This window comes from Lytechinus pictus, chromosome 14 (assembly GCF_037042905.1).
Source record: "Lytechinus pictus isolate F3 Inbred chromosome 14, Lp3.0, whole genome shotgun sequence".
Lineage (NCBI taxonomy): Eukaryota > Metazoa > Echinodermata > Echinoidea > Temnopleuroida > Toxopneustidae > Lytechinus > Lytechinus pictus.
The window spans coordinates 16055632-16082033 of NC_087258.1; the positions used below are offsets into that span (position 1 = coordinate 16055632).

Here is a 26402-nt window from a genome sequence, read left to right on the forward strand (position 1 = left end):
AGAGTTGTAGGTTTCCATCCATTTGAGCACTTCCGCACAACAGAAAAATAACCCCTTTTTCAGAGTACTTGGTCTTGAGGCCGGAGAAAGGCCTGAAATTTGTGTAAAACCATCAGTGATACTTCATTACCCTGTGTCTAAGTATCACGAACTAAATCCCTTAACTTTCAAATTTATGACCTTTAAAAACTAGAGATGCTTGGCGGGTCGCGCGGCCGAGCACATGTATCCCCCGAACCCAACGTATCATCTGTCAAATAAATACAATTGTCATGGCGACAATGACATTTTGCCTGTGGGTACCATATTTGATGAAAATAATATGACGTAGCAGCATGACTCTGCAGAACCTAAAGTATTTCTAGTATCACCTATTGGGGAATACAATTATAGATGAATCTGGATACATTTTATAAACCTAACCCTAAGACCCCCCACCAAAAATGATAGGCATCTTCGCTTCACCTTCTAATATTGCTTCTGTGTGCCAACTTTTATGACAAACTGGAAAAAAGCAGAAGTTACAGGTTTTACCAAATTTTTCACAAAAATATGGCTACCATGGCAACCAAGTCTCCACCCACTCCATAATCATTAGGCGGGTTTGCTTTTCCATAATGGACCTTCATGACAAATCAGAAGATAATTGGAGAAGAAATGCAGCCAATAGAGCACTCACAAGGACATCTCTGCTATTTCCACAAAAACTCATTACCATGGCAATGATGTCTCTGCCCACACCAAAATCAATAGGTGGCTTTGCTTTACCATAATGGACCTTCATGCCACATTTGAAGATGATCGGAGAAGAAATGCAGCTGGTAGAGCGCTCACAAGGACATCTCTGCTATTTCCACAAAAAACTAATTACCATGGCAACGATGTCTCCACCCACTCCAAAATCGATAGGCTTTTTCGCTATACCATACTCGACCTTCATGCCAAATTTGAAGATGATCAGGGAAGAAATGCAGCCGATAGAGCGCTCACAAGGAAATCTCTGCGGCGGATGCGGCGGCGGCGCGACGAGGCCAAATCCATAGTATCCTCTGAACTCTGTTCTAGTCTGCTATGCAGACTCTGAATGGCTCGTGAGATGGCGCGGCTACTTGTTTGCGAAGCAAACCAGCCTGAAAGGGCGAGCGAAGCGAGCCACTAGCCATAGTAGACCTAGTCTGGTATGCAGACTCCTTGAATCAGCTGCTGTGGTAAAACACTGCAGATGTGGGTCTACATTTGTAGTCTACTCTGTTCGGGGATACAATAAAATATCCCCAACATGGTCAAAGTTCATTAATCCTGATAAAAGGCTGATAATAAAGTTATGATGTAATAGATAACAAAGGTGCATATATAAGCATACTTGACTTGTTAACATATGACTTATGTTATAAGGTCACAAAGTGTTTGTTATGTCTTCTTTCATCATATACATGTACTATACTAGAAATATATATCAATTAAAATAATCCATGTAAAACTTACTTTACTTTGGTTTACATCAAGTTGATTATAAATTTTTATGAAATTTCACTTTCCCCATTTGTTTTACACATGGACAAATGTCCCTTACGTCACATGTTCCATATGTCACAGCGCGGATGTTTATATTTTGAGCTATTACATAATAACAAAGAGTTCTATCATTTCATTCATGGCTAATGAAACTTGATAAGATACAAGATGAAAACATGATAATGAGAGCTTCCCAGGTTATTCCAATTCACAGAGTTTTAATGACAAACTTTTTTTTAAATCAGCTTTTGTCTGGTCCCATACGTCAGAGCGCATATCAATTAAAATAGAATTGTAATCACTAATTTTTCACTGAATAAAGATAGCACAACTGGCCTTCCAAAATCCATAAAAGATTCTCTATTGTGCATTTATTTTTTATGTTGTACAACTTTAAAATCCCGTACGTCACAAGTCAAATAGCTTGGACCTGCCCTCTGACAAGTAATGTACATAAAATAGAAAAGGCAGACATTATCTTACCCGATTCCATGTTGTGCATTTCCTTGACGTTTGCATATTTTTCCTGTAAAAATGTACAAAAGTGCAAAAAAGTATTTTAAAAATATCAAAGTAGTAAATACTTGCCCTTATAATCATGTGAGTAATAAATGTCACCTGACACCCTCTTAAAGGGAAAGTTCACCCCAATGATAAATTGGTTAAATTAAAAGCAAACAAAAATAAGAAAAATAATGGTAAAGCCAAAGGTTTGATGAATATCCCCGGGGGGGGGGGGGGGCACTCAGTATATAATGCATAGTGGGTATGTGCCGCGGAGGGGACCCCCATTTTTACACTCAAATTTCCGTTCCAAGGCATAGCATTTTTGTCCTATTGAGAAAAAAAACAAAGAAAGCCGCTCCAAGGCATAGCATTTCCTTCTTATCGAGAAAAAAGAAGAAAGAAATCCGCTCTAAAGCTTTGCATATTTTTCGTTACGCCGTTCCGGTCGCATTGATCTGCTACAATTTTGGTGAAAAGCGGCCGTAGAGCGCTTTTCGACCATCGCCTAAGCGCGAGCGCACCCAGCGGAGGCCGCGCTAGCTGCGTCATACACGATTGCCCGTTCCATAGGGATGCATACGCATTCACAGAGATACGGAGATCCGTTCCGAGGACCCCCGTTTTCACAAACATTTGTAGTTCCGAAGCCCGTTCCGAGGACCCTCCTTTTTACAATAAGCCCGCTCCAAGGCCCCCGTTTTTTGCCTTGCCCGCGGCACACCCCTACCACTTTTTTGGTCGAGTGCCCCCCCCGGGTGAATATCCATCAAAGAATAATAGAGTGGTGAATTTTTAAAATGTTGGTTTTGTGATGTCATACACGAGCAGCTCCTATAACGCTATATGATACAAATCCCCCCCCCAAAAAAAAAAAAAAATACAGTGAATTTATTTGTGCGGGGAACCACCATGAGACATATAATTTTGGACTCCCTTCTAAAAAACAAAATATTTTAGTATATGATGTTTTATTAAATAAATGGAAATCACTGAATTTACATTACATGATATATTGGGAGCTGCTCACATATGTCACAAAATATTGTTTGGTGGTTTTCATCAAACCTTCATCCATATTTTTTTCAATTTTTTCTGCTTTTATTAAAACCATCTTATCATCAACTTCCCCATTAAGTGCTCACAATATGGATAAGTTAATTATTATGGTTTATACCGTGTTTACACTTAATCGGCATTTGAATCCGCTTTTTCATAGCGTGTAAACGCGATTAATTTGCATTGGCTCGCGGTTCAGAACCGGCAATTTGCACCACCAAAGTAGTAGGTTCTGAACCGCGAGCCGATGCAGAATCGGCTATTTTACTACGTGTAAACAGAAAGCCGATTCTGCATCGGCAATTTGTGCGCATTTCATTTACTTTACCGTTGTGACGTAATTGTAAGCGCACCGATCCAACGTTGTCTTTATTATGACGTATATTGTAGGTGTGTGTATCATTTCAGGTTTTTGCATCAGCTCGCGGTTCTGAACCGCGAGCTGTAGCAACGTGTAAACACAAACCAAAAGCCGATTCTGCATCGGCTTTTGGTTCTGAACCAAAAGCCGATCAAGTGTAAACACGGTAATAATGGTACAATTATTAAGCATAATTTAGGGTACCATGGTTTAAAAAGAAAATCTACATCTACGTGGAATCTCAACTTCACATAGTCACTGCACACAAGCAGAATTCATGCCACATTGGCAGATGACGAATACATGTAGATAACATGGAATGCGTAGATGTATATATGGTTGCATTGATATCGTACTTGAACTATGATATCAATGCAACAATATTTACATTTACGCATTCAAAGTTATCTACAATGAGAAAAACTTTGATCGAGCAATTATCAATTTTCTCTATTAATGGCCCTTTAGGTACACAGTACACTATGAGTAGTAACAGTTGAAAAAGAGAAGGACCTAAAACACCCCCCCCCCCCTTGGAAACAATTTTCAAACACACTTCTCAAATCACTGCTTTGTCAAATAAGACCTTTGGTTTATCAGCCCCTGATGATATATGCTCCAAACAGTAGTACACTGTACGATACTTGAGATTCTGTTTGTGAAAACATTACTGTGATTGGATTCCTCTGGTTTGTGTAAAGAAGATAATTTTTTATCAAAGATTATAATGGTGATAATTTAAGTGTATACTACACCTAAGAATAAGGCGATGTATGTTGATTGTCCAGCTTTTTTTAAAAAGAAAGAGAGTGTAACGTGTCATTTGATATTTTATACTTTTCCCAAGAAAGAGGGTGTAACGAAATGATACTGTTTTCCCAAGATGGCTGACATGTGCACAAATAGTATATGATGCAACAACATATGTCAGATACATCAACCAACGCTGCTGTAGTGACCCTAAAATGAGTTTGAGTTGTCATGAAATATCAATTTGGACTTTCTTCAACAAGTTTCAATTTGTTATTTTGAATGATGCCATCCTACACTGTATGTAATTGTGTAGTTTGTAAATATATCAATCATTGTCTTGATTTGTTATTGTGTTTTTTAACTTTATCACTAAAACGTGAAAAAAAAAGGTTTCAATATAAATATACATGTACATGAATTTAATTAAAGCGCTAGCTTCATGGTGCATTGGTATTCAATAATGGCAATACGTGCGTGCCAGGCCTAGCTAGCTTGGAGTGCAGCGAATGGTATACTGGAGTTCATTGTCTCACCTGCTTTGAATTTTACTATCAGCCTTAAAACAAAATGGTGTTAATTTGAGAGTCTGCATAGTGTACTTTTCAGGTCGATAGTGTAGATTATCTGAAATACATACCAATTCCTTTATCTCTAACTTACCGGCCGCCCAAATATTTTGACCATGCTGCTCGTTGAGTTTTACTTTTAAGTCTTGCGCAACTTTTGAGACCAAATATTTTTTTATAAACAAATAATATACAAAAGAACACAGAAAATTTAATCTAATCGGATGAAAAAAAATGATAACATTTTAAAGTTTTGCTTGTTTTTGACAAATCAATATATGCACAATTCAGTGATAAGCAAATGAGAGAAACAATGTCACTCACTCAATATTTCTTTTGTATTTTTATTTTGTTAATTATAGTAGGAGTTTAAAGACCATTTTGATTGAACTTCAGAAGGTTAAAACAATGGTAATTGCACATGTTTAGGGGAAAATTATATTTTTTCACATTAGGGGAGACCGGGGTTAGTTGGAACACGGGGTAAGTTGAAACATTGTAATTTTCTTTAACGTCTTTAAACCAACGAATGTAGAGGGCAGCAACACACACGCGTGTTGCTCTAAGGAAGGTCAACTCAATACGCGCATGAAGCTGAGCTGCGCGCACATTTTATTATTCATGCCAACGAAATCCAAATGCCGATCAAATACAAGTAGCGATCAAGAAAATAATATAAAAGAATATGACTACAACAATATCAAAGATAAAATTAAAAATACCTAGAGATTATAAATACTTTTAAAAACATATATTGATATTTAAAACTTTACAAATATAAGTTTTAGAAACTAAAATCATTACCAAATCGGTGATTGTTGTTATCAACGTTTTCACCAGACGGCTGTATTTGCGTCGAGACGATTTTGTGACCACTCGCAAAGCATTTCGGGATTGAATATGACCACCTTATTTTCTCTGAGCTCTTCGCTGAACCCATCATCACTCTATGCTTAAGCTACGTATGTTCCGTCGTCTGCTTAGATCTCAATCTCTAGTCTAGCACTGGTATTTGTTCTGCTAGGCAGAACACGACGTGGTGACCAACAACCTGTTGATCAGCATTTATCCGCAGCCCATATAGGCTGTGACTCATTTATTTATTTACCGTATTTATTTTTATAGGGTCTATATATCATAAATAAAGAACCGGCAGCATTTCCAATGGGTATAGATCATATAAAAAAACTGATTAATGTATAACTTCATTTATTTTCAGCATTTTCCCAAAACTTCTAAATTTAGATCTACATTCCAGTCATTAATAAGTGAAGTCTATATCTAACTTAGATCTTGATCATGTTGATCGATAGACCCAAGTCTAAGATCAACTTTATCATTCTAACTAGACAAAAGCTTTGAACATAGTCTCGATTTCTGTTTGTCGAAGATATTGTTCCACTCTGGAAGTAGCAGGGTTGGGCAGTAAATACCGGTAGCGGTTATTACCAGTGGTAAATACCGTCCGGTAAATAAGATGGGCATCCAGTAAATATGTAAACAAGGCAAACGCCAAGCGTTGTCTCGCCTGCATATTGCAGTCATGAAGAGACTGCATGTTAAATATGAAGGGTAACATTTAAGAAACTTTTACAGCTTTTCTATTGTACCATTGGCAAATTTGTGTGAATATTATAAATGGTGCCAAGAACTATAGCTCATTAAATAAATAACACCAGTTTTTAAAGAATAAACAAGTAAAATACAAAATCTGGTTCAGGTATAGAGAGTACTGAATTCTGAAGTAAAATATTAGTGTTAAAAAGTATAAAATTATAAAGTTCATGTCACTAGAGGAACAAAGTAGTGTGAAAGTTCATTGACCTTTGACCTTAATCAAATTCAACTCACATTCGAACCTGACCTGCACCTTCAAGAGATGGACCTCTGTTACGAGTTTGGCAATCTCACCTCGAAGCTATAGAAAGTTATTGTGTGTACAAAATAGCACAGTTCCAGTCATGGAAAGTTCATTGACCTTTGACCTTAATCAAATTCAACTCACATTTGAACTTGACCTGCACCTTCAAGAGATGGACCTCTTGTATGAATTTGGCAATCCTACCTCGAAGATATAAAAAGTTATTATGTGTACAACACAGCACAGTGCCAGTCATGGAAAGTTCATTGACCTTTTACCTTATTCAAATTCGGCTCACGTTTGAACTTGACCTGCACCTTCAAGAGATGGACCTCTGTTATGAATTTGGCAATCTCACCCCGAAGCTATAAAAAGTTATTGTGTGTACAACACAGCACAGTGCCAGTCATGGAAAGTTCATTGACCTTTGACCTTATTCACTTCCAACTAATATTCGAACTTGACCTGTGCCTTCAGGAGATGGACCTCTGGTATGAATTTTGCGATCCCAACTCGAAGCTATAGAAAGTTATTGTGTGTACAACGCAGCACAGCGCCTGTCATGGAAAGTTCATTGACCTTTGACCTTATTCAAATTCGGTTCACATTTGAACTTGACCTGCACCTTCAAGAGATGGACCTCTGTTATGAATTTAGCGATCTCACCTCGAAGCTATAGAAAGTTATTGTGTGTACAACACAGCACAGTTCCAGTCATGGAAAGTTCATTGACCTTTGACCTTATTCACATTCGACTAATATTCGATCTTGACCTGTGCCTTCAAGAGATGGACCTCTGGTATGAATTTGGCGATCCCAACTCGAAGCTATAGAAAGTTATTGTGTGTACAACACAGCACAGTGCCAGTCATGGAAAGTTCATTGACCTTTGACTTTATTCACATTTCAACTCATATTCGAACTTGACCTGTGCCTTCAGGAGATGGACCTCTGGTATGAATTTGGTGATCCCACCTCGAAGATATAGAAAGTTATTATGTGTACAACATAGCACAGTGCCAGTCATGGAAAGTTCATTGACCTTTGACCTTATTCAAATTCGACTCATATTCGAACTTGACCTGTGCCTTCAGGAGATGGACCTCTGGTATGAATTTGGTGATCCTACCTCAAAGCTATAGAAAGTTATTGGGTGTACAACACACTTGTTGACGATGCCGGAAATAGTGATACCTATATGTCTCGCTCCGCTACGCAGGCGAGACAAAAACGGGAAATATGATTTATAATTCTTTTTTTTTTTCAATAATTTTAGTTGTTTTTAACCTCAACAAATGAAAATAGTATTCTGAAATAATTAGAATCACAAAACTCATAGCAGAAACACACAAACAGATAAAATCCATACTGCATACATGTACATACCCAAACACACATAGGATATAAGTCCACACATACGTACACAAACTCAAATTATGTTCCTGGAAATTGAATAATTATATTAAAACATAAACAAATATTTCTCCTGGGGTTTAACTTTTTAAATGCCATTGTATCTCATTACAATACGATTTTTGTTTTTAAGTGTGAAAAAAGCTCAGTATTCTACTGTATTTTTTATATTTAGTGTGTATCAGTGTGTACTAGTGGTTGCTGGTTTTGAATTTTGATATTGCTTTATACAGAAAAAGATCTTTTTGTAGCCTAAAAAATTACACAACTCGGATTATGCCATTTTTAATGTTGCAATTCTTTTAATATAACTTTTAAAAGAAGTTTAACAAACAAAGCAAACACAAAAATTAAAAAGCATAACTTATGCAAATTACACAAAAGTGGAAAGAGGTGTCAAAAGTTGTTTCCATTAAGAAATATAAAATGAATACAATAACAACATAATTGACATAGGTACTTTAGCTACTGAATGTTTCATGGGAAATGTAAAATAAATAACTTGTACAGTTTGTCATATTCATATTGATTGAAAGCTATTGTAAACAAATAAATCTTGGAGCACGCTCCATTGTTTCCCTTTACAATAGCTTCTCTTTTTAATCAGTCATAGTGAGATCAACAAAATTTCAAAAGAACGTCTGGTGCACATTGAGACAAGGATATCCTCGATATACATGTATGACGAAGAAGGATATAGCAGAGATAGTGACATCAATGAGGATGACAGAGAAATTGAAGAATTTGACAATGAAAATGGGGTCCCAAATGTTTATGATAATATTTATGTATTTCATTGTCATTTGGTGGAAATTACACCTTTTTCTAAAGGTGGGGCCCGAAAAAATCCCAGACATAGATAATACCCAAACACAAACATAAACCCACAAACAAACATACACACACACACTCACACAAATGGTACAAACCAGAGCAACCACACTCACCACCTTTGTTTGTATGTTAAAAATTTGACAATCCCTATGTATTTTCCAGTGAAAAGTGGTAAATACCGAAAAAAACGCGGCAAATACTGCTTATTTCCCGGCGTCCGGGAATTAAGCCTCCGAAGCGGGAAATATGCCAACCCTGGGAAGTAGATCTAGATCAGGCACTAGTAGAATCTACTATGACTTGTTGGTAGGAGATATGCAAAAATAAAAATAAACTAAAATCAGACGGATTTCACCTGTCTGTAGGACGCCTAGACTATTTGAGGGTTGGTCCATGCAAGCCCTGATGCTCGATTTGGTCCAATTAAGGCCAGCCTGCATGCGCTAGGTGGTTAGGATTTTTTTAGTCCGTAGGCTTCACACTGTCACAGGCCAGGTAAATTCCTTCAGTCTATATTTAGAAGATTATATGGTTGACAAGTTACCGTTAGGCCTAACGTTAGACATGAAATCCTTAAAATTCACTTTAGAAAATGCATAAAATCACGACAAGCTCAGTCACTTTGCTCTTTCGCTTTCAAATTTCTCCAATTTTTTTTGTTGTAAAGTTACGCGTTCTGTCGGCCAAGCCAGGCCCAGAAAAATTTACAATTTGCAATATGGTAAACAAGTCAAGTAAAACTCTGTAAAACATTGATTGCAGAGAATCAATTGTCAAATTAAGATATGGATGCTGCCTATCAAATCAACTTCTGTCCCAATTAAGAAACTAAAATCTAATCTAGCCTCAGCCCTAGGCCTACCCTAACTTAGGTTAGGGTTAGGTCTAACGCAAAACGATCATGACAATCGATCTCTGCCAAACAATGTAAAATCAGTTTGCCTCAATTGGACGATTTTTCTTAGAAATTATTGAAGAAAGGCAGGGAAAATGTGGATAGGTGGCCATTTATTTAAGCTGTAATTTGGCTTTGGAAGTTTGGTTGCTCAATCGACCTTCGACGCAGCCTGGCTGTGCAGCTGCAGCGCAGCTCGCAGCCAATGCAATGCATCCGATGCAGGGGGGGGGGGTTTGCCGTCCATGCCATGGTCTCGGACTCAGAGTTGAAATCAAGACCCGGATTTCGGGGATACAGTGCCTTCATTTCAGATATATAGACTTAAAAGTCGAATGACATTTAAAATTTGAAATCTAACCTTGAACAATCATCATTGATAAACATCAGCCCTGAAGCCATTGCACTTCAAACCAGGCTAGGCAAATTAGACGTCATTGTCTATGTTGCTAGAAGATATATGACGAGTCGCCTGAAGCCCCAGCACATCATCAACGTCATTAGCTACATGTACATGTAGCTACGCGACTCGGCGCACACAGGCCAGAAAAATGACCTCGATTATAACGTTGGTTGTCTATGCATTTATTAGTGGTGCAGCGAAATTTAGCAGAAGAAAATAACAGAACGGAGGTATCCTCGTCATAGACTTAATATTCCAAAATGAGGAAAAATGTCAAAATCATGATTATTTAAGCTAAATATTTTCTTAAAAAATAATAGTTATCTTTTTAATATCATCACCCAGAATAACCGATCTAATAGTTTTTCATTAAAAAATATTTAAAATTAACAAATGAAAAAAATCAACTCTACAAATTTCCCCGAAACCCACCTTATTTTTTAGAGTGGTAAAAAAATTCGAGCGGAGTTGACCTTCCTTAGAGCAACATGCTTGTGTGTTGCTGCCCTCTCCGTCCATTGGGTTAAATAAATTTCTGCAATGCTGCCCTCAATTATTGTCATTATCAACAGCCATCCACCATATTACAGACAATACATGTGCAACAAGCCTGGTGAAGTTAGAAAGGAATTTTTGTTTTTTGACGTTCTGAGTAATTTTTTTCTCTTTCAGAAATGTTTTATCTCAGAGAAGTTTATAGATCAAGTTGGCCAGTTTGGGGGTATAATAGACACATGTATTAAGCTACAAAATAAGGTTATTAATATGCCATGGTGAAGTCCCTTTTTTGTGCTGTAAGCTTATAAACGTCAAATGTGCCTCCGGGGTTAGTTGTCACCAAACCTGTTACAAAGTGTTAGCAGCCAATAAATTTTTTTTTTTAAATGAAGCCCTTATAAATGTCTAAATCCTGAAAAATCCCTTTTCTCTCTGATGCACGTACGTTCTTATTAATCAAGCTGCTTTGGAATTATCAGTGTTTACAACTCAAAACAGATGGCAATTTACTTTGCTAAAGCATCAAACCATTTTATCATATTTGGGAAGTAAAAAATTGCATAACTTGAATAAAATAAGAATTGTACCACTGCATAGCTCCTATATAACACTAACACAGTCCCTTTTGTGAACTGCTTGACTTATTGACAGTTGGTGTTCTCACAACTTTTTGGACCCTTGACAATATTAAAACATGCAAGCAAAAAGGGCTTTTAAAAATTCATACAATTCCATTTCCCTATTTCCCCATTTCCCTTGGCCCCTTGAAGTTCGGAACTAATTGCTGTTCAGTACGAATAATATAGAAAAATTTCATTTGAAAATCTTTGAATAGTTTCAGTGTGTTCAAGTTCCCGCCATCCATTTATCAAAATAACAGTCCAGGGGCCTGTAACACAAAGCTTAGCAATAGTCGTGGAAGAATATCTTCATGATTGATTGCATTGATCACAATGTACAGTTATTCATGAAAATCAATCGTACAATTGCTAACCTTTGTGTTACGGGGGGACCCAGATTCTGTCTGGCAAGACAACATTGTGATCAGGGTGATGTTTCACAAAGATTTTAGTATGACTTAGAGTCGCATTTAAATGCCGACGCGAACATGATTACAACGCGCAATCTTATTGATCAATACGCAGTAGTGCGCATCATCGTCATGATCTGACCAATGCGGTGATGTCTTTCATACTGCATGCAACCAGGCATTTAAGTGCGACTCTGAGTCATATTAAATCTTTGTGAAACACCCCCCAGAAAAGAAAATTTGATGACATGAATCTGCCCTAACTTTGATATACCTTTCCAAGTGAACTCACCTGATTTATAGCAGTAAATACATGTAATCAGGATGATGGCGAAAGCAATGACAACCAATGTTATCACAATACTTAATATAAGTGTTGTCCGTGAATTCCCAGATGTACTGCTCTTCCCAGTTGGATCACCTGCAGTGGATATGAAAGGGGTACTTTGGGCTGGAAATAATCATATCTAAATTAATGGAGCAAATTTATTGAGCCAATTGCTGAAAATTTCATCTAAATCTGATGATAAAAATGATAAAATCATTGAATTTTAGATTTTAACAATATCTTGTGAAAACAGGTATGCACACGGTCATAAATATGATATTTTTGGGGGAATGAAAGGGGTTGAAGTTCACCTTTGTTCTTATCAGCCAATTAGAAGAAACATGCAAATTAGGACAATAACATGCATCTATGTATATTTGTCATCATTTTGCATGGGTAACACTTGTATCCAGCACCACCACCAACATGCGAAGAGGCATTGAAATCGGACTATTGAAAGGGGTTGAAGTTCACCTTTGTTCTTATCAGCCAATCAGAAGAAATATGCAAATGAGGTCATGAACATGCACATATTCTGTTATCACTTTGCATGGGTAACACTTGTATCTGGCACAATCCATGCAGCATCGAAATCGGACTTTGCATTATTGGTCAGGTTAACCTTTTTTGTGTTGAATTTCAGGCATGGTTCGAGACTTATTTTATTTTATTTTTTTTTTTTTTGGGGGGGGGGGGGCTTCTGGGGGCTTGAGAAATTTTCGACTGATTTTAACAATATGAAAATGGCATATCATTGCAGCATAGTGTACGTGGAAGACTGTAATGACCAAGCAGCTGCCCATCCCCCCTGCCCCTTTAAAAAACATATCTAAAATATTATGCAAGGGAGCGTAGAACCAAGCCCCCAAAACTACATATTTAAATGCTTGAAAATATAAAATAAATGAAAATTACAGAATCAAGAGTGCTTCTGACAAAAACTGACAAATTTAGAGTTAAAAATTAATTTGATGGCACTGCATAGCAGGGGACCATTGACTTGCTATACTTGCATTTTAAGAGAGCATTAATGTATTCTGCATTAAGAGAAAATTTCGAATTTGAAAAGTACGCTTATATTTTATAGCACTTAATGACTTGAATGGAATTCTGCATTATTCAAAACATATATAGGCATATACTGTACATGTGTGTAGGGCCAACATATATACCTATTTTTTCTTTGTGGTCAAAAGTTTTGGGGAGTTTGAGCGATTTTTTTTTTTTTTTTTTTTTTTTTTTTTTTTTTGGGGGGGGTTAATCCCTTAACCCCACTCCTAGAACCGCGCCTGTATAGGGCCAGCATATATATCTATTTTTTTCTTTGTAGTTGAATTTTTTTGGAAGGCTTCAGTCCCCGAATACGCCCTCAAAGAACTGTGCCTGGTGAAATTGTCAACCAGAGACATCCATACTGGACATATATATATGTCTATCCATTTATATTTCTATCAATCCGTCCAAGCGAATGATAAGAATGCCTTCCAACATGCTGGGCGGTCCACAAAAATTATTAAACTTAATGACTTCTGGGTATTTTTCACCTAAGGGATATTGAAATGTTGTAATAAAAAATATGTATATTTGTTGTTTTAAATAGGACCATGCTTTGGAGAAGTTTTAAAAATCAGTTTTAATATTTTGTCTCTTTGAAACAACCTTGTAAGCCGTCAAAAATATCTGCGCCTCTGAAACCCTAAATCTAAATAGTAATATTATGTATTTTTCAATCAGGTTTATATATTAAGAGGTTAATAATAATGTTGCCAAATTCAAACGAATAGTCCTTGGCCCTCTAATTCTATTAATGGAAACATCATGAACATTATAAAATTAAACCTGAACAAACTACAATACCAAGCACAAAAGCAGCTTAAACAAATCTACATGTACATACCAGAAATGTTGTAGGTTAATACTGTTTCGGTAGTCATATCCACAGATGTAGGCTTTATAAGAGGGCATACAGGTATTTGGGGATTTCCAGAAGTATTACCGATATGGCATACAGTATCATGTGTCTTCGTGCACGGAACTTTGATTGGGTTATTTCGGATCAAATCACATTGAGTGCATGGAATGCAGTGGCAGCAGTTATTGATATCAGGCATAAACCTGATATCCGGACACACCTGGCATCTGAAATGTCAATGGACAGTAATAAGAGAATAGGGAATAAGGCCCCGTTGTAAAAAGAGTTACGATTGATCCAATCAATTGCAACTATGGAAAGCCAGCAAAGTGAACATATGAAATGCATGTTTGTTAAAAAAAAATTCTAGATATGAATCCATATCCATAATTCATTGATTTCTTGATAATTTGGAGTGTTCTCCTTTGATTACAAAGGACATTTTGCAAATTTCCTGTAGAAAAAATTATGACACTGATGGATTTCCATAGAGTTACGATTGATCCGATCAATCGTAACTCTTTGTACAATGGGGGTATCGCATCGCAATTTGCTCCACATTTTTGAAAGACTGCTATACATAAAATCTTTTGTATAGCACATTTTTACATAGGACTGTACATAATTAGTTGAGAGCTTTTCTCTCATGACCAAAAATGCTTTTCAAATTTTTAAAGCAAAATTATTCCCTGGAAAATATTACTTTAAAAAACAATTACTGGTAAAAGAAAGTTGAATACCTGTTTGGGGGTACACCTTTTGAGTGATTTACACTGATGGCTTCAGAAGTTCAAAAAAAGTTTATAGAAATAAAAAAATTATCACTCCAAAATTAGAAAACTACTGTCACACAAACTTCTAAATAGGTGGCAAACCCAGGGGGGACTATATCAACTGTCACTGCCCTACCAACCCTCCCCCCCCCCCCCGATTTACATGTTATGAAAGATCATAGTCATAGTCTTAAATATTAAATGACACTAAAAAGTATCAAAATAATTTGTTTAGTTGAGCAATGTATTTGGTTGCACAGGAATGAGCATTCTTTTATTTTCATTATAAAACATACCCATACACTTAAAACATGTACATGTAACATAATTTCAATGTTAGCATTTTACTGATTTACTGTATGTTATACACTATAATACATTTTTAATTGATTGATTGCATTTATTCTTTATCATTCCAATATTCAACATAAATTACAATGTATAAAAGCAAATCACAAAAATATAATATAGAGAAATGAAAAAAAGGGGACCCACTGGAAAGCAAAACTTGTTAGTATGGGTTCCCTGCAATAAATAGTTAAAGTATATATCTTTGTTCAATGAAATTCAAATCGTAAATTAATGCCCAAGGGAAGCCTACATTTATTCTATTGGATTACATGGGCCGATTGCACGAAAGGGTCTTTGCAAGGACCGTCTTTCGTGTCGCCCATTTTTTATGATGCGCCATATGAAACGCATTTCAAATAAATTATCTGCAAACATATTTTATTCGTCCGTTAAAATAAACAAAATATTTGTTTATAAACTGATGTGATATCTCACAAAATTGTATAAAATTTGATTTAAAAGCAAGCTTACGAATTGTATTTGTTTATCATCAGTTTCAGAAACACCCCACTTATAGCGTATCATAAAAGATGGGCGACACTAAAGACGGTCCTTGGAAAGACCCTTTTGTGCAATCGGCCCCATGTTATTTTCACTTGCATGAACTTCATTTTTGTCAGACACAGATTACAGAGTTTTGTAGCCCTAGCAGTGTCATGCATGATTCCTTGCAGACTTTCAGACCACGCCTTGAAGGATTTCACTTACTTGCCTACAGAAGTCAGGAGGAATCCCGGGCAGCAGTAGCCATCTATTGGATGATGAATAGACTGCAAGGAAATGTTCCTTGAACACTTCTCATTAATGGTTTCATACTGGCACTTGTAACGACACTGTTGAAATAATCATACAAGCAAGAACACTGCAAGAATGCGAGCACATAATTTATTCAAAAGATCCAAGTCCAGATGAGTTTAATAAATCATGTCCACTCAAAACTAAAATAGTATGCTAAAGAAATGACCCAAGCAAAAGGGATTTTCATGTAATTTCATATTGAAATATTTCAAATTAAAACAATTTTCATTCTACATTGCACATACCTTATTGTTTTAGAGCATATACAATTTATTTATGAATCACAATAGAGGCAACCTCTATTATGGCTCAGGGAATTTACCCAAACTTAATACAGGATTTAAGAAGAGCTCCAAAAGAATTTAAACTATGGTATGATAAAGCCATAGATTAATCATAATCCATTGATATTAACTACTTCTACTACTACTACTACTACTATTACTAATACTACAACTACTACCACCACCGCCACCACCATTACTATCACTACTACTACCACTACGACTACCATCACCACCACCACTATCATTACTACGACGATGACGACAACCACCATCACAACCACTACTACTACCACTAATACTACTACTTCTCCTACTAGTCTGCTACTACCACAAATATAGGAAAATGAACAATGCAACTCAAGCAAGTTGCAAAATGAACCAAAGCCTGAAAGGAGGGTGTCCAGTGAGCTGAAAAGCTATTTACATGTATAGCCCTATAGTTAATGTTGTCATTGGAGTATTAAAAAGAGGCAATAAAGATTTCTTATTGAGGGGTGTTGGATCAAATGAATCAGACAAGTCATTATCTTTGTATCATCTACAGTAACTGTTCAACACATGTAATTGTAATACTCACTTTCATTTGATTGTTGAGCCGATCGTCAATGCAAGCACCAGCTTGAGACAAACACGGAGACATGCAGCACAACAAGCCCCACTCAATCTGTAGCATAAATTAAGGACATTCCACAGTTAAAATGAAACCATGTCATTTTCGCAAAATTTTGCAGATTTAATTTATAGCCTAAATATTCCAAATATGGACAAAATAAAATAGGTTTGTGTGTTTTATTTTTGTACTAATGAGCTTTGAAGTTCACCCAATTGAAAGTTCTTGAGAATTGTGCTTTCAAAAGAATTTGGCGTTTTTAGACCCCTCAAGAATGTTAAAGGAGAATGAAACCCTTGAAACCAGTTGAATCCATATCAAAGAGAAAAATCAAATAAACATATTGTTGAAAGTTTGAGGAAGATTGAATGAATAATAAGAAAGTTATGAGCATTTGAATGTCGAGATCACTAATGCCATGTAGATCCTCCTATTGGCAATGCGACCAAGATCTGTGATGTCACACACGTACAACTCCCTCATTACTTTATAGTACTTATTTCACTTATATTCTCACTTTTATAGAGTCTATCACAAGGTGAGGTGTTCTCTTTAAGAGAGGACAAGTACAGAGGTTTAACAACATTATATCATTGATGAATCGTTTGTCATATGATTAGAATGAGCAAAAAGAGATGTTTTGGGGTATATTTTCAGTGTCCAAAAGGGGAGAGTTGTTCATCTGTGTCATCATAGATCTTGGTCGCATTGCCAATGGGAGGATCTCCATGGCATTATTGATCTCGACATTCAAATGCTCATAACTCTTCTATTGCTAGTCCTATTTTACTCAAACTTTTGTTGATCTTATTCTTTGATTTTTCTGCTTTCACAAAAGCTAACTTGCTCCAAGAGTTTCATTCTCCTTTAAGATTAAACCTTCATAATTACCGGTCCTAAGTAAAAAATTCATGTAAATTTCATCACATTTTACAGTGAAGTTCAGAATTGTATACTGAAGATGGAGAATTAATTCATTTTGCTATTGGTTTGACCTTTCGAGGCTAGCAGCAAATGACGAAAAACCTCCATTTGAGAACACTATACCCCAGTTTCTCTTGCAATAAATTATCTTCTCCAAGTACCACAAACCCTACTGCCCAAAGCATGCAATGTAAGTATCAAAACACCTGTTTCTTGACCTCGGTCCGAAGATAACACAACAGCCCGGCATATACAGTCACAGCAGGGGGCCACACACGATGGGATGCATGCGCAGCGCTGAGTGCGGACCCGGTAAGCAAGCCGTCATTTCTATTCGAGGTCGATTTTTCTTCGTTCGAAATTAAAAATGGACTAACATTGAATTTCTGAATACAATATGCCTTTGAAAACGTGATTAAATATCGAATACAATAATTTCATTCCGAAGGTCCTACTACAGGCAGAGAAGTCTTACGTAATAGCACAGCTGTTGTTTATCATTTCGTCCTTGGCTCAACGCTCATAATCTGGCCTGTGGAGGTGAAATTGAGACAGCGGGGATTACCTGGGCAAGCAGGGTTGATCAGGCGGGTGTTTCATAAAGCTGTTCGTAAGTTAAGAGCGACTGGTGATCCTTTCTTGCGGTAAATGGTACACACCATTGGCGATAATCACCAGTCGCTCTTTAAGTCGCTCTTAACTTACGAACAGCTTTATGAAACGGCCCCCTGGGCTTAGAAATGATGTTTTAGATTTTCAAATGCAAAATGGGGTGAAATACCGCAGTTTGCAATCTGAACTGCGGTAAATTCTCAAACGGGGGTTTGACGTAATGACCATCATTTCTTTAAAATGGTGTGAAAGGTGACAAAAATAAAATCTCCCACTTGGAATTTATTGTACTTTCTAGAACAAATCTTTGAAGTGCAATAAATACTGCCCTTTATTGAAAATCAATATTATTTTCACCGAAATTGGCAAACTTGTAGAGAAAGGTGGACTTAAGCAATGTAAACATTAAAAAATAGGGGTTTGTGTGCTTGTTTTCAAACTATTAGCACTTTTGTTGGATGAAGTGTGCTATCTTAAACACCAAAAATGCACCAAAGGCTTTGTATCAATTTTAGAAAAAATTCCTAACCACTCAGCCATTTTTTTTTTAATTGAGGTCATATTCACCATTGATATGTTCAGCTAATTAGCTTTAAAAATAACACATGGGATCTGCATTTAGAATGCAGATCATGTGAAAAATCAGATAATATCTCATTAATCACCTGTTCATCCATTGTGACATCAATGCGCATAGCATAAAATATGAGCAGATCATGATGCGCACAAACATAACTGTGGAATGTCCTTAAAGGGCGGGAAATTTTATAATTGGAACGGAAGTTATTATCACAAGAGGTTGTCAGAAAAAATATTTGCTTTCTCAGCACATGATTAATTCATGACCAATTAAAGACCAATTACACTTAGCTAAAAGACTGAAACCGTTGAATTCGTAATCAAAGAGAATCAAACAAGACTTTTAGGAAGATAGAATGAATAAATCATCTAGATAAAGTTAGAATTTGAATTGAAGTCACTAATTATGCTACAGTATGTTAGATCACTGGGCCTTTGGCCTTGCAATGCGACCAAATCTGTCATGACAAAACTTGCTAAAATTGACATATTTCTAATCACCCCCCCCCCCCCTTCCCCGCTACTTCCAAGACAAGCTTGTCACTAGGCAAGGAAGAAAATGACGAGAAGCAGAACAGGTCGGCTTGATCCTAACTGGAGTTCTGCGGGCTGCCAGGGGCCCTCAAACTCCAACGCTCGGTTTTGCCAGTGGAACTTACTGGATTGAGGTTGACGCCGGGGCCCTGACACCTATATAGACAAACCAAATGTCATCCTAGACCAAAAAATCAGTCTAATGTCATCCCATGTCACTCATATAGTTCCTGCATGGGCACAGTGACTACTGGTAACAGTATACTCACCAACAGTGCTTTCATTAATAAATTGTTGCTTTCCATTGTTTAAGAAAAACAGATGAACTCAGAGTTCAAAGCGAACAGAAGACCGAGCGTTGTTGTTGTTTGTAATGGGTGTTCAATCAGAGAATATTTATAGTTGGTTGGTGAAGGAGCTGATGGTGCTCTTCAATCTGTGTAGATTATATGCGCCAGGTAGATTCCAAGTTCCAGATTTATCGACGTGGATCGATGCTAATATTCCAGTTCCAATGGCCTCTGTGTTAAGAGTCTGACCTGTCAAATAGCGAAGTGCAATAATAATTATCTCCACCATTATAGTGTGTCTACAAGCAAACTTAGTTGAAGACAGCTCAGTTTTGGTACATTCAAAGAATTTAATAACTATTACCACAAGTCCTGATTTCGCGATCGATAAAGTACATGTATGCAATATGATCTTTTGACCCCCAGATGACCTTTGACTTGATCACCCTCATGAACACATGTGTGCATGGTATTACCCACTGATTATTTGTAAAAAAAAAGTGCAAACACAATTTATTTCGGAAAAAAGAAATGAGACCAAGTTGAACAAAAAATTGCAAAAAAGGATGAATTTACCTAATACAATTTGAACGTTTGACCCCTTGATGACCTTTGACCCCATCATCCTTGAGCATGAACATACAAATAGTCTACATGTTTTTCCCACTCTTTTGTTTCTCCTTCAAGTTTGCTGGAGGCATCCAGTAAAGCCAGACGTAGATCATGGTAGACATGAGTTCAACGCCAACAACAGATTTACACTACCAGTCACAATTCAGTGACTCACTATTACATGTACCTGTTTTGGCCAGAGAACAATAGAATCAGTGGACCAAATCTATTGTTCTCTGGTTGAAACAGGGAATAGTGATTCAAAGAATGGTGACTGGTAGGTACATGTAACAATATCCTCGATCTCTCAGTATCAGACTATTAAAACTCCTCTATATAAATTACACCTAAGTCTAACAACAATTAAAATGAATGAATTACAAAAGTCAATACAATTAATAGAAATTGTAGAAGGGGCCGGGGGGATCCATGTCTGCACACAACAATTCCGACTGTTAGGTATAGATCTAATTATGATTTTTCTTTAATTAAAAAAAAATTTCAGTTGATGACAAAAAAATTCAGTTGATAATGACATTCCTAGAGTAACAGTTAACTGTGCCGAAAATCTCATAAAAATTCTTTGAAAAAACCTCGCCCTCGGCCAGCCATTTGATATAGAAAGATCTTGTCTTTTGATTAGGATTCTAAATGAGACCTCTCTACTTCTATATTTGACAGCTGGCAGCTGTCTGTTTCGAGGAGTTTTTAAACATTTTTTATTAATTTCTCCTCGTACACAGACGGCTCGCTATCGTGCAGCCACCATTAGGGGGTTAACAATGCAAAATCCCCCGACAAGGCTCATCGATTTTTGTCTCTATTTCATAAAAAGAACTACCAAAATAAGGATGATCATTCTGTTTTGGCCTGAAATGCACCAAAACAGGGAAAAATAAACTTTACAGGGGAAAAAACAGTGACTTACTTCGGCTGTCCCGCAACTTCACTTTCCTGTTTTATCCGAACTTAATACATAAACATATATGGACATTGAGTCCCATCCATGGGTTCATTTCATCTCGCGTGCAAAGGAGTAGCATATATGCACGCGACACACATGACACATGCAAATATATAATGGACTTTTGCCCAAATAAGATATAATAACACACAATTTTGGATTTCACATTCTCATTTCTCATAAGCGCTTGCCCAATTGCCCGGGGCAAGTAAAAGTTAGAGTCAGGCAAGTGTTTTGAAGTAAAAATAAAAACTGCTTGCCCGAATCGGGCAAGCAAAATTCTCACTGTGTAATGAAATTTTACAAAGTTTTCACATATTTCACAAGAAAAAGACAGAAGAGAGAGAGAAAAAACAAAGTTAACAACTTCCCTCAATTCATATTGCAAGCCGATTTGCGCTATTTTCTTAGATCTACAAAGACACACACACACACAAAGTCAGCATAGAAACATCTACTAGCTGGTGCACGTGGCCGGGCCTTCCTCCTGTGTGTGGCAGGCATGCAGGCAGGCCCTGCACACCTGCACTCCAGTCCTGTACATTCCTGATCAATCAGAGTGAACAATCTCACATGCAAAATAGTTTTTCCACCAAAATAATCACAAATCGGCAGGATTTTTTTTATAATTAGATCTATATGGATTTTCAGATAACTGATTTGGTGATGTGATCGGAGGAGCAACTAATCGAGTTTTCATAACTACATGTAGTTGTTTCAGCTTTCGTTTTAAGTCTTGTGATTATAGTGCAAACTTGTAGCTGCGTGTGTGTGATGCCTCGATTATTCATCTAAATTTTTTAGTTTGACGTTGTCTTGCTTTGAAATATTATTTGTTCTAAAACATTTACTTTTCTAACAATTTTAAAGATATATTGAAAAAAAAAATATCAGTAAGATATGTGTTAAATAGATGATTGGAATTTTTTGTTTGATCTTTGAACTTTCTTCCTCTCTCTTTCTTTCTTTCTTTCCTTCTTTTTCTTTTCTATCCTTTCTTCAATCCTTCCTGCTGGCCTTTTTTGTTCCATCTTTCTTCATTTTCACTCTTTCCTAGCTTTTTTTGCTGATCCTTTCTCTCTCTCTCTGTTCATTTTTCTTTCTTTCCTTTTCTTAATTTCATTCTTTAATTTTTTTCTTTATTTCCTTTCTTCTTTCTTTCTTTAAAATATTCTTTGCTCCCTTCCTCTTTTTGTTCTTTCTGTCATTCCTTCTTCCATTCTTTTGTTTCTTCCATTTACTCTTCGCTTCATTCTTTTTTCCTTTTATTTTCCCTTATTCTTTCCACCTGATTTTTCTCTGATTTTTTTTTCTTTCCATTTCTTCATCATTTTTTCTATCCTTCCTGACCTCCTTTTTTTCATTCCATCTATCTTTATTTCCTATAATTTCCTAGCTTTCCTTCCTTTCTTTAAGTCTGTGTTCATTTATTTTCTTCATTCTTTTGTTCTTATGCCCCTCATTGCTTTTTCTTTCTTTCCTTCTTTTTCTTACTCTCCTTCTTTTTTATTTCCTTCATACTTTTTTTCCTTAATTTTTCTTTGCTTCCTTCTCCCTTTCTCTCCTTTTTATTTTTTGTTCACTTCTCTCTTTCCTTCTAAATTTTCTTCCGGTATTTTTTTTTCTTTTTCCCCCTTTCTCTCTTCCCTTCATTCTTTCCTTCCTCTCTTTCATCTTTTCTTTCATTCTTTATTTTCTTCTTTCCTTCTTTCTTTTCCCTCCTTATTTCTTTCCTTCCTGTTTCTCTTAATTCTTTCTTCCAAAGAATGAAGGAAACCTTTTTTCTTTTCTTCATTCTTTCATCCTCCTTTTTTTCTTATTAAACTTTCTTTTTTCCCCTTTTTTCACACATTGATTAATCTTCCATTCCTTTCCATTCTTGTTTTTTCTATATCTAAAAGGATAAAGGATTTTTTTCTTTCCTTGTTTTTTCTATATATCTAAAAGAATAAAGGATTTTTTCCTTTCTTGTTTTATCTTTATCTAAAAGAATAAAGGATTTTTTCTTTCCTTTATTCTTTCTTTCATCCTCATTTGATTCTTTCTTTTCATTTTTTCTTTCATTTTCTTTACTTCATTTTTCCTTCTTCATTCTCCTTTCTTTCCTTTTTTTCTCTCTCCTTCATTCTTTCTTTTACCCATTTGTTCACCCTCCCTTCCTTTCCTTTTCTTCTATCTTTGTCATTTTCTTTCTATCTTTCTTTCTTTCTTTCTTTCTTTCTTTCTTTCTTTCTTTCTTTCTTTCTTTCTTTCTTTCTTTCTTTCTTTCTTTCTTTCTGTCTGTCTGTCTGTCTGTCTGTCTGTCTGTCTGTCTGTCTGTCTGTCTGTCTGTCTGTCTGTCTTTCTTTCTTTCTTTCTTTCTTTCTTTCTTTCTTTCTTCTTTCTTTCTTTCTTTCTTTCTTTCTTTCTTTCTTTCTTTCTTTCTTTCTTTCCTTCTTCCTTCTTTAGTTATTTTCAGTGATTCCTTTTTTTATTTTTGTCATTTTGGCCTTGGTCATATACAAAAGTACATGTACATGAAAAAATAGGATAGAGGAAATTAATAAAATGGCATATTGACACTAATTTCAGTCATGGCAGGCAAGATAAAATCATTTTGGAAAAAACCCAAATATTACAGTACGCAGGCCAGTTCATGTTTAAATGAGAGGAAAAAAGCAATGGTATATAAAACCTCACTACTTTCTTTTGAAGCAGTAAAACATTTTGAAAGATTTTTTACGGGCAAGTGAAATATATTTTCGGGCAAGTATTTTTCAACTATTTAGGAATTCACTTGCCCGACTGGGCAAGTGCTTCAAAAAAGTTATGTAGCACCCTGCACTTACTGAACCATTTAGATCCTTAGTGACTTCTCTTTGAAGTTTCCATTAAAGAAAATGTATTTTTTCTTCAGTGAAGATTTCACGGAGATGCCCTTCGGTCAGCGAAGAAATCAATTTTTGGCCTAAAGAGGACACGCGATTTACGTTCATATCAAAGACACAACAAGGGAAAGACTAGGCACCTATTATTTTACACGTAAATGGACGCAAGGCATTACGCGAAGTCTGTGAAGTATCCAATCTTTTCATTGTATAGACTTTGGTAGACCGTATTATTGACGTTTGTTAAACCTTGTACTGCTGGTTTCGTTCCGGGTACCGTACGTATATTTATTCAATTTTTTTTTATTAGTCATCGTTTTAAATTATTTGCAAAAAAGTGTTATCGCCAATAATAATCTTGAATTATGTTTTTGAAGGTATTTCATTTACTGGTGCCCATAATTAGTCAAGTAATCATAAGAATTACACATTCAAAGAATTTAGACGTTATAAAATTACCGAGGAGCTGAATCAAGGTTGTGAAATTTATTGGCGCCACCAACGGGCTTCCTTGTATTTCCGTAGAAGAGACATGCGAAGTCACTTTCCAGGCCGAGGTAAGCGAATTTGCTCTTTTTTGTACGATTTTTATTTCCAAATTAACTTTAAAAGTGTGAGTGAGCAAGTGTATTGCTACTTAACCCCGGTGAGTAACGAGGAGTTTCAGCAAATAATACTTCTGCAATGAAGCAATGTTTGCTGACTACTTAGAAATGCAGGGTCAAACACGGTCCGGTGTACGAGCTAGGTTAGTATAGCATATACTAACCTCATAGGCTCATACTAGTGTAAGTGATTGAGTCCCCTGTACAGATCGAGCTAGAACTTCGGTTTCTGTATTTGGTGAGTGGAGCCAACGGTGTTCAGCGGAACAACCAAAATACAGAGACTGAAGCTTAAGTTTTGGTCTACTTCGATATCTACTCTAGATCTACGGTACCAGTAACTGATAAAATTAGATAGGGCCTACGTCATTATTTGATTACATTTGTGGAAAGACACCACACAAATAAAGAATCCAAACTTACTCACCATATGCTTCACAACACAGTGCAGTAGACAATTGACTGTAATACCATGGAGCTCAGCTATTACAGTAATAGCTCTATGGTAATTAGTACCGTACAGATGCCACGCCCGATCCCAATTCTGCAATGCGCAACAGGTGCTTCCTGGTACTACGGTCTACGTGGTAGGTAGAACGACATTATAAGGGCAATAGGGGATCGGGGTTGCACGCTAGCGATAGCACTCCTCTCTAAGAAAGTTCACTCGCACCGGGGTACCGGTTACTTGGTAATGGTAGTTGATGTTCCTCCGAAATACTCCAAGAGTTTTAAGAAATCTTAGACTTAGACTTTGTCGGTACTGGGTTGCTCAATCGATTCGCAACTAAAATCGAGGCCTGAAAAGGTATACGGTACTACAACAGCTTCGACTACCTCCTAATTGCCCGGATGCGTGTACCGGTATTCCCATATTTTGGTCTTCAGCTCAGCTGAGACGATCGATCGAACGAATAACCAGTACCGGGTACGGTGCACGTGGGTGTTTCATAAAGCTGTACGTAAGATTACGAATGACTTTACGCGCGACTGGTGATCCTTTCTTGTGCTTTATGATATCCATATGTCATAGAGATGTATACTAATTACGCGTTATTAGTATATATCTCTATGCCCTATGTATAGATTTATGACCTAAGAACATGTGCCAGTCGTATGTAAAGTTGTGCGTAACTTTACGAACAGCTTTATGAAACAACCACCGGGTACGGTACCTGGTACCACACGCACGAGCGCATACCTACACTTTTCAAAACGAAGCTGGAATTTACTCGCTCTGAAGTTCCATAATACGGGGTAATTGAATTCTCTTCTATACATACACACACAATGAAATATACCGGTACCAGTAATGCCCACCAGTGCCATAATTGAGCCAAAAGTTTTGAGGGGGGTGAAACATGCCGGAAACATGACGTAATGTGCAAAGTTTATAAAGAGTTGCGAGCGAGAGAGCACTGACATTTTGACTATTTAAGGACGTTCCACAGTTAAAGTGAAATCCATGTCATTTTCACCAAACTTTGCACATAGATACTTTATAACCTTAATATTCGAAATATGCAAAAATCAACATAGGTCCATGTGCTTGATTTTTTGCTATAGAACTTCAAAGTTCACCCAAATTGATGTTCTTAAAAATTGCGCATTCAAAAGAATTTGGCATTTTTAGACCCGGCCGCCCATAACTACAATGACTTTAA

The 26402-nt window shown here is 36.5% G+C and overlaps 1 protein-coding gene across 1 annotated transcript; it reads right to left on the reverse strand.

Moving 5' to 3' along the window:
* Positions 1-1994: 1994 nt before the first annotated feature.
* Positions 1995-25910, reverse strand: LOC129276180 (uncharacterized). Its single transcript, XM_064109768.1, has 7 exons — positions 25166-25910; positions 19670-19939; positions 16719-16805; positions 15765-15889; positions 13918-14159; positions 11985-12113; positions 1995-2041 (listed from the first exon to the last, which is right to left on the reverse strand). Exons 2-7 carry the CDS (start codon positions 19703-19705, stop codon positions 1995-1997), a joined length of 666 nt encoding a protein of 221 aa, XP_063965838.1. The 5' UTR covers positions 19706-19939; positions 25166-25910.
* Between the last annotated feature and the right edge of the window lie 492 nt (positions 25911-26402).